General features: G+C 50.7%; 1 protein-coding gene across 1 annotated transcript; it reads left to right on the top strand.

Moving 5' to 3' along the window:
- The first annotated feature begins 2,950 nt into the window (after positions 1-2,950).
- On the top strand, positions 2,951-7,805 carry Mrpl4 (mitochondrial ribosomal protein L4). The gene is made up of 9 exons (XM_027955279.2): positions 2,951-3,104; positions 3,190-3,256; positions 3,347-3,497; positions 4,275-4,326; positions 5,289-5,406; positions 6,137-6,243; positions 6,375-6,484; positions 6,563-6,639; positions 7,389-7,805. The coding sequence occupies exons 1-9, from the start codon at positions 3,048-3,050 to the stop codon at positions 7,532-7,534; spliced, it is 885 nt and encodes a 294-aa protein (XP_027811080.1). The 5' UTR covers positions 2,951-3,047; the 3' UTR covers positions 7,535-7,805.
- Positions 7,806-9,384: the final 1,579 nt, after the last annotated feature.

The raw sequence follows: 9,384 nt of genomic DNA, 5'->3' as shown, positions 1-9,384 counted from the left end.
GCCCTAAGCAACTTACCAAGACCCTGTCACAAAATAAAAAATAAAAAAGGGATGGGGATGAAGCTCAGTGGTGAAGTACTCATGGGTTCAATCCTCAGTAACCCCTCCCACTAAAAAAAAAAAAATGGTCACCAGAGGCTGGGAAGGTAGGGGAAGGGGAGAGAGAACAAAGTTGGAAAACAGGTTCCGGAATATACTTAGAAGGGGCCTGGGGTGTATGTAGCTCAGTAGTAGGTGCTTGCTTAGCATGTGAGAGGACCTGAGATTAATCCCTGCCCTTCTCCCCCAAAGGAAAAACCCATATAAATAGGAGAAATACATTATAATATTCTACAACAAAGTAGGGAGACTAGCAAGCAACAATTTATTATGTATTTTATAAAGAACTAGGAAAGAAGAGTTCAAAGGCTCCCAACACAAAGAAATGATACATGTTTACAGACAGGCACATGCTAATTACCCTGATTTGATCATCACACATTATATAAATACATAGTGAATTGTCACCAGTATCCCATAAAATGTATAATTATTATGTTTTTTGGGGAGGGAGAATTAGGGATTGAGCCCAGGAGTGCTTAGCCACTGAGCCACATTCCCAGCCCTTTTTCATTTTTTATTTTGAGACAGGGTCTCTAAGTTGCTTAGGGCCTCACTAAATTTCTGAGGCTGGTTTCGAACTTGTGATCCTTCTGCCTCAGACTCCTGTATCTCAGGCATTAAAGGCATGTACCACTGCCCCAGGATGTATGTATGTGTCAGTTTTCTTTTTAATTGCAAAATATAGCCAGGTACACTGGTACCCACCTGGGGAGACTGAGGCAGGAAAATTACAAGTCCAAGGCCAGCCTCAGCAATTTAGTGAGACCCTGTCTCAAAAAATAAAAAGCACTGGGGATTATAGCTCAGTGGCAGAGCATCCCTGGGTCCAATTCCCAATACAAACAAACAAACAAAGCAAAGCAAAGTCTATGGAGTTTTAAACACACATTCTCATTTTGTAGTGATAGAATAGTCATGTCACTTAATGACAAGGATACATACTGAGAAATGTATACAGAGGGGATTTTGTCCTCAGAGCAGACTATCAGAGGGTACACCTTTTACATCACACCTAGGGGATGTGGCCTACTGCACATCTAAGCTATGCGATACAGCCTGCTGATCCTAAGCTACTAATCAGTACAGTGATACTATACTGAATATTATAAGCGCTGAAAAAAACAATTTAAAAAGACACTAAGCAGGGCTGGGGATGTGGCTCAGTGGTTAAGTGCCTTTGGGCTCAATCCTTGGTTCCAAAAAAAAAAAAAAAAAGTCACTAAGCAGTAGAAATGTTTAGTTCTATTATACTAAGGCACTGCTGATTGAAGCCTCATTATGTGGTGGCACATGACTGTAACAAATACTTTGTAAAATAAATTTTAAAAAGCTCTTTTGCAGAGCTGGGGATGGAACCCATGCTAGGCAAGCACTCTACCACTGAGTTACACCCCCAGCCCCATTGTAAATTTTAATTAATACTCCATAAAAACGCCTACAAAGTATTACATATCAGATGCAAAAAAAAAAAAAAAAAAAAAAAAAAAAAAAGGAAAAAGAAAAAAGAAAGAAGAAAAAGCCCACATTCAATTTAGTACAGCACTTAAATCCTCCAGGGTCCATTCCCACCCTTGTTTTGTCTCCTTTCTCTTTGATGACAAACCTCTCCCTTCAATAATAGTGCTGCATCCTAGCGTGGTGGCACATGTCCATAATCCTAGTGACTCAGGAGGCTGAGGCAGGAGGATCTCAAGTTTAAGGCTAGTTTGAGCAATTTAGCGAGATCCTGGAAATTAAAATTAAAAACTAAAAAGAGCCGGGAGTGTTGCTCAATGGTTAAGCGTCCCTGGGTTCAATCCCTGGTAAAGCTATGTTAACTGAGTTCCAAACTTGGCACGCTTTGCCGCCATCGTTTTATCAAAATCTCATAACCTCTCCATTTTCTAGATGAAGAAACTAAGGTTGGCTCCGAAACCTCGAGGTCAGCAGTGCGGCGAGAGCCTACCGAGTCTATCGGCCTTCAAGTGGACAGCTCTGGCCAGGTACGGGCTCGTGGAGCCCCCTGGAGGTCGTGTGGGAACGAAGAAAAGCATCTGGATTACTGTTGGGAGCTTGAAACCCCCACTCTGCTCTGTCCTCGGAGAGCTCTAGAAGATGTGAGAGGGGACAGGACTTCGGTCCAGGGGTGAGAGAGACACAGAGCCGATCTGAGGGGCTTCCAGAGGACGCAGCCCTCTCCTGGGGGATATTAACAGGCTGGCCCAAACCTGAAGGGGTTCTGTGGGAGCTACAAGGTCCTGCTACACCCACCAACCCATAAAATTGAACATAGGGGCTGGGGTTGTGGCTGGGCTGGGGCTGGGGCTCAGCCGTAGAGTGCTCGCCTAGCACGTGCAAGGCCCTGGGTTCGATCCTCAGCACCACATAAAAATAAATAAAATAAACGTGTTGTGTCCAACTACAACTAAAAAATAAATTTTAAAAAAATTGAACATAGAAAACCACCCGGCGAATCCGAAGCTAAATGGGGGCGTGGCCGGCAGCAGAAACTCAACAGTTACTGCCGGCATTCATAGGTACCGGCTCAAAACCTCCCGGTCGTGGGCGGGCCATTCCACCCACTTAACGACCATTGGCTAATTGGCTTCAGGCGGGAGACGTTTCATTGGTTGGATTCCTGCACGGTTCCTTGGGGGCGGAATCCGGGGGGCGGGGGGAGACAAGGCCTAAGGGAGGGTGGGGCTTCCTGCGGAGCGGTCGAGTTCCCAAGTGCCGTAGAGGTCCCTAAGCTAAGAAGTGAAGAGTGGGCCCCGGGGGTAGTTCCGGGACGGAGGTAGGGGTACGCTGGGCTGCACCCCGCCGCCGAGCCACGTTCTCACAACACTCCGCTTTCCTGCGTCGGATCCTGGCAAGGCGGGCGGTGTCGCGCGCGTGACGTCATCGCGTGGCGTCGCGCGCGACCGGAGGGAGCCTCGACCTCCAGTGGCGTGGGGAGCAGCTGGGCAATGCTGCAGTTAGTCCGGGTCGGGGCGCGGGCCTGGCTTCGGCCCTCGGGCTGCAGGGTGAGGCGGAGGACGGGAGACAGGGTCAGAGGACAAAGGCAGGGAGGCCGGGGGGTCGTCTCTCACTCTTGCCTACCACTTACAGGGCCTCAGCTCGCTGGCGGAAGAGGCAGCACCGCCCGCGGAGAACTCAGAGCCGGTGGCGGGTGCGGGTGAGGCAGCTAGGGTCGTCCTCAGGAGGAGCGGCGGCGACCGAGAACTTTGACTCTTGACCCTGACCCTTGACCTCCCAATCGTTCCAGGTCTCCGGGAGCCGGTGTTGCGGAAGTGCGAACTCCCACTACCCGCGCACCGGCGCCCTGTGCAGGCCTGGGTCGAGTCCCTGCGGGGCTTCGAGCAGGAGCGCGTGGGCCTGGCTGAACTGCATCCTGACGTTTTCGCCACAGCACCCAGGTGAGTGAGGGTCTGTAATGGCGAACTGATCGGCCAAGGGATGGGGAGCCCGAGTTCAGGAATGGGGTGACCAGGTCTCATATCCGTGAACCTGTTCCTCACCTGCCAAAAGGGGACGACGGTTTTCCCTGCCTCGGGATTGTGTGAAGTTGAGGCAGGAGGATCACAATTTCGGGGCCAGCGTCAGCTACCTGTCTTGTCTGTCTGTCTCTCTATTTGGGTACCAGGGATTTAACCCAGGTGTGCTTTACCACATCCCCAGCCTTTTATTTTATTTTATTTCATTTTTGAGAGTCTCACTGAAGTGCTTAGGGCCTCACTAAGTTGCTGGAGCTGGCCTGAAATTTGCAGTCCTCCTACCTTAGCCTCTGAGCCTGTGGGTGGCACAGGTGTGTGCCACCATGCCTGGCTTGACTAGCCTTAGCAATTTAACGAGGCCCTAAGCAGCTTAGTGAGACCCTATCCATATTCAGTGGTAAAGTGCCCCTGGGTTCAATCCTTAGTACCAAAAAAAAAGGTAAAGTATAGCTGTAGTAAAAAGGGACTCCTCTCAAGTAGTTTAAGCTGGCACCTGCAAGCTGAAAAGGAACCAGCCGGAGCAAAAGCATTTCAGGCAGAGGGAAGAGCAAGTGCAAAAGCCTTGAGGCTAGACTTCATCTTTCAGAGAAACCAACTTGGCAGGAGCAGGTACAGGATGGGATCAGGAAAAGGCAGGTCTTGTGGGACCTTGGAGGTTTTAAGTAGAGTTGGTTCTCATGTTTCCCTCCTCTTCCCTAGGCTAGATATCCTGCACCAGGTTGCCACCTGGCAGAAGAACTTCAAGAGAATTGTGAGTTCCTGGGTAGAGGGAGGAAAGGGGATGGAGTTTCCTGTGGGGCTCAGGCAGGAGCAGAGGAAACCAATGGTGTGTTTTTTCTGGACTGCTCAACATGGACTTTGTCTTTTCTTTCTAGAGCCATTCAAGGGTAGGTCAATTCTTAGGCATTTTCTGAGCACCCAGCATTGTGGCAGTGTGTTAGGTGAGAGGATTCAACAGTGGACAAGACAGGCCCTGTCCCTGCCTTCATGAAGCTCACAGTCGTGTGGGAGAGATGAACACTACTTAAGTAGTCATGTCTGTAAATGTATAGTTTGGGGCAGTCATCCCAGAGAAAGGGCATTTAACCTCAAGCCTACTTGTAGATCTGGTTAGATTAAGGTGGCAGTGGAGCTTAGGTGGAGATAATGAAAGCAGGTCATGCAAAAGTACTATGGCAGGGACCAGAAGGAGCCCAATAGTGCTGTAAAGCTCAATGGGAACAATAGTGAGGTGTTTGGATTTTATGCCAAAAACATGGAAGAATCCATTATCAGTCAGGGTCTGTCCGCCTTTAACCACCTGCCCCAGAGGTCCAGAGAGTTCCTTCCATGTCTCCCCATCACCCTGGGAATAAAGCCACCAGCATGGCATCCCATGCTCCTCATGATCCCTACCCCACGCCTCTTCCCTGTTTTCTCCAGCCACCTACCATTAATATGTAGCTACATTAAAATTTAGAAAGTGTAGGACATCTGCTGAGAGCCAGCAGGACCCTTCTTTGGGAGGCTGATGTTCTGGTACAGAGGAGGGAACTCTGATTTCTTTATCTTCTCCTCTATCTCTAAGCACTTTGTGCTTGTCCCATCAGAGCCCTGATCTCTGTGCCTCCTGGCAGCAGGTCTCTCTGCCTGGCTTACCACCATATTCTTGGACCAGGCACCTGCAATGTAATCTGTCTTATGGACCTGACCCTGCTCACTTTGTACCCACAGAGCTATGCCAAGACCAAGACTAGGGCTGAAGTGCGGGGTGGTGGCCGGAAGCCCTGGCCACAGAAAGGCAGCGGGCGAGCTCGGCATGGCAGCATCCGGTCCCCCATCTGGCGAGGAGGTAAGTGGGGACAAGAGGGAGAAGGGCTCTGGCTGAGTCCAGCACCTGGGTGCTTCTTCACACACAGCTGCCCACTTCTCATGTGATATGGTCTCAGCCCCATGCAAACTTCCTCATCAGCCAAGAGGCTGGGACTACAGACCCTATTGTCTCAGTGGGAGACAGAGTTCTGAGAATTATTCCCTCTCCTCATCTGCATGTCTTCTCTTTTCAGATCATGGCTACAGCCCCTCTTGGCCTCCCCTCCCCTCTCATCTTTCCTTGCCCACATTTCACATGGTACCCAGAGGGATCTTCTAAACCACTCACTTCCACAAGCCTTTGAGTGAAGTCTGAGCTCCTTACTTTGGCATTCCAGGTCTTGAGCCACTGGGATTATAGGCTTGTGCCACCAAGCCTGGTCAGTCCTGGAAATTTTAACTTCCTCATAACTGCAGCATTAATGGTTTGTGCTTTAATTAATCTCATGTCGTGCTGTAATTCCCAGTGTCCTATGGGTTAGGAATCGTCAAAACTCAGGACTTGACACCTGGGTAGACCAAGTTCCAGAGAGGTAAAGTCACTGGTCCAGCCTCCTCTCTCTCTCCCTTCCCAAGATCCCCACTTCTTTGCTTGACTGGGCAGGGGGGCAGCCTCTCCTCCAGCAACTTCTTTCCAGCCAGTGAGGCACATTTCTGACCTCCAAGCCCAGCAGTGGCCCATACCTTCTCACACACCTCTGTCCCCACAGGAGGTGTTGCCCATGGTCCCCGAGGCCCCACAAGTTACTACTACATGCTACCCATGAAAATGAGGGCGCTGGGCCTCAAGGTGGCATTGACCGTCAAGCTGGCTCAGGTACAAAGCAGTCCTACTCGGAGCCATGAGGATCTTGGAGAATGGGGGCAGGGTGCCTGGGGAGGTCGGCTGGAGCGGGGAGCTCTGGAGCTCTGGACCCAGGCTCAGGGGTGCTTTCTTCCTCCCACCAGGACGACCTGCATATTGTAGACTCCCTGGAGCTGCCCACTCCAGACCCCCAGTACTTGACGGAGCTGGCGCGCTACCGCCGCTGGGGGAACTCTGTGCTCCTTGTGGATTTGTGAGAATACTGGGAAGGGCAGGGACGGGGAGGCCTGAGCTCCATCCTCTACAGGGCTCACCTCCTGTCCTCTCACAGGATACATGAGGAGATGCCACAGAACATTGTGGAGGCCACCTCTGGGCTCAAGACCTTCAACTTGATCCCGGCTGTAGGTGAGTGAAGGGCACTGGCCCATCTCCCAGACCCCCAGAATACGCATGTGCAGGTCCCACAATTAGAGTCATGACCTGGTTCAAATCTTGCATCTGTTTCTTGGTCACTGAATGGTCTGGATCAGCAAATGACCTCACTCCCTAATCAGATCCTCAGCTTTCCCTAACTGCCTGCCTAAAAAAATAAAAGCTCCAAGGTAATAGCTGTCAAAGTGTGTTCCCCCCACTTCCACCAGAGGGCATGTGTGAGCATCTGAACCATAGCTTGTCCCTGCTCTGCCCAAAGCCCTCTATGGCTTCCACCTCCCTCAGGGAAAAAGCCCAAGATGACCTGCAGGCCACCCAAGCCCTGTTCAGCCTCCCTCTTCCCCAGTCCTCCCCTCCCCCCCCCCCCTTGCTCACTAACTCTGGTAGCTCTGGTCTCTGTCTAGTACATTATGTTTATTCATTTGCTCTATCTTTCCTTCTGGAATGTGAGGTAGGAGTCATGGCCAAGTACAGGGCAGAGCCCAGCATACAAGAGCCTCTTAGTAGGTGAGGCAGCTCTCTGGTGAGGGTCCTGGGGGTGGCTGAGGCAAGATCTGAAGCCAGGGTGCCTGGGTCTCCTAACCATGCTAGACCATGATGTCCCTGTAAACAGGACAGGTGTGCCCTGAGGAGGGAATGGGGTTCCGGATGCGGGCGGGACTGGAGCAGAGCCCAAGGGCAGCCTCTCCCTGACCTGGCTGCCATCCTCCCCACCTGCCCAGGTCTGAACGTGTACAGCATGCTCAAGCACCAGAGCCTGGTCCTCACCCTGCCCACTGTCGCCTTCCTGGAGAACAAGCTACTCTGGCAGGATTCACGTTACTCGCCCCTCTACCCCTTCCATCTGCCCTACAGCAACTTCCCCTGACCCTCGCCCTGCACTGCCCAGGGCCCTGGATACCCTCCTTCTTGCTGCATGGCCATGAGCTAGACCAAGCCCTTGGCAGGCTTGGGAGCCTCCTGAACCCTGTGAGAGAGATATTGCCTGGCCCCGCCTCATCTCACTTAGGAAGCTGAGGCCACACAGCGACCAAGCAGGCCTCAGCCCCAGGAAGAGGTGGTTCTGCAGAGCCAGGATGAGCTCCATCCCAGTTCTCTTTTTTGTTGGGTTTAAAATAAATTTTATTTTTTCATCCAAGGATCAGCCTCAGAGAACAGTTCATTGCCATTTGGAATAATCCTGTTTGGTGTGTTGGGCTTGGTCTCCAGAGCTGGGCTCCACTGGGCACTCTCCTCAAGGAGCTTGCAGTCTGCAGTGCAATCATTTATGAAAGGGCATTAATCATTTATTGAAATTGCCAGAATTAACTAACCCCTGGTGAGTCAGGCCCAGGAGCTTGAGGAGATGCGTGGGCCTCTGGTATGTCATCCTCCTGGCACCGCGACTGCGTGCTTGGCTCTGAGGGTTTGCTGGCCTGTTTGTCACAGCCAAAGTGTGGTCTTGAGGCCACAAGTAGACAAAGCTCCCAAGCACAGAACTTGCCCTAAGCCCAGAATCAGGAAAGCCAGTGCCTCCTGATCTCGTGATAAATGAGTAAATAAACATCTTTAAAGACACCAAACCGATATCCCAATTCTTTATTTTTTTGCAGTGCTGGGGATCAAATCCGGGGCCTTATTCATGCAAAACAAGGATTCTGCCACTGAGCTACATCCCCAGCCCTTTTTATTTTTCATTTTGATACAGGGTCTCACTAAGTTGCTGAGGCTGGCCTCAAACTTACAATCCTGCCTCAACCCCCCCAAGTCACTGGAATTACCGGCTTGTGCCCCTGTACCCACCACAAAGACCCAACTCTTGAGTCTGCTGGTGGTGTTTCCCACTAAACAAACTTAAAACTAGCTAGACTATAAAGTAACATGGTCAAGTCTTTAAAGTCAGCCAGACTGAGTGTGGTGGGACACATGTGTAGTTCCCAACTGCTGCTTGTGGAGCTGAGACAGGAGGAACATTTGGGGCCAGGAGTTGGGGGCCAGCCTGGACAATATATTGATACCTCATGAATTTAAATATGTAAATAAGAAAGTTGGCCAGTACTACCTTCTGCATGTGCAGCCCAGCAGTGCTAGGTGGCCATGGTGATACCCCAAGTGTGCTGGGCCTCCCCTGTCTGCAAACATCTCTGGAATGTGCTGGGCTCACAACTAAGTACAAAGAAAGGTACTGGAGGACTGGGGCAGAGCTCAGCATGAGTGAGGCCCATAAAACTAGCACCTCCAAAACAAAGCTACTGGAGGCCATTAAAAAGGGGTGCTGGTCTGGGGCTGGGGCTCAGCGGCAGAGCGCTCGCCTAGCACATACGAGGCGCTGGGTTCAATCCTCAGCACCACATAAGAATAAATAAATAAAGACTTTAAAACGTGTTAAAAAAAAGGGGGTGCCTAAGCTGAGCCAGACTGTTACCTGTGTCTCTCACTTGGCCCTGTGGGGTCACCAAGGCCTAGAAAAAGACCCAGTTGTCCTGGCAGTGCTCAGCCTAGCCTCAACAGTCATAACTAGATGTGCAAATGCAGTTCCTTCTGCTTCAAGACTTTCAGGGAAGTGAGAGGCCAATTGCTGCCCACACAGATTTTCGAAAGGAATGAGTCAGAACCCATGCCTCCAAGCTGGAATCCTCAGCCAGATTCAGGATGGAAATGGTACAAAGTCTAGAATATGCTTTCTTTTTTTAAATATTTATTTATTTTTAGTTTTCGGCAGACACAACATCTTTCTTT

Source organism: Marmota flaviventris, chromosome 1 (genome assembly GCF_047511675.1).
Source record: "Marmota flaviventris isolate mMarFla1 chromosome 1, mMarFla1.hap1, whole genome shotgun sequence".
Lineage (NCBI taxonomy): Eukaryota > Metazoa > Chordata > Mammalia > Rodentia > Sciuridae > Marmota > Marmota flaviventris.
Note: the sequence above shows the minus strand (reverse complement) of the source record. Positions and strands in the feature narration are given on the sequence as shown.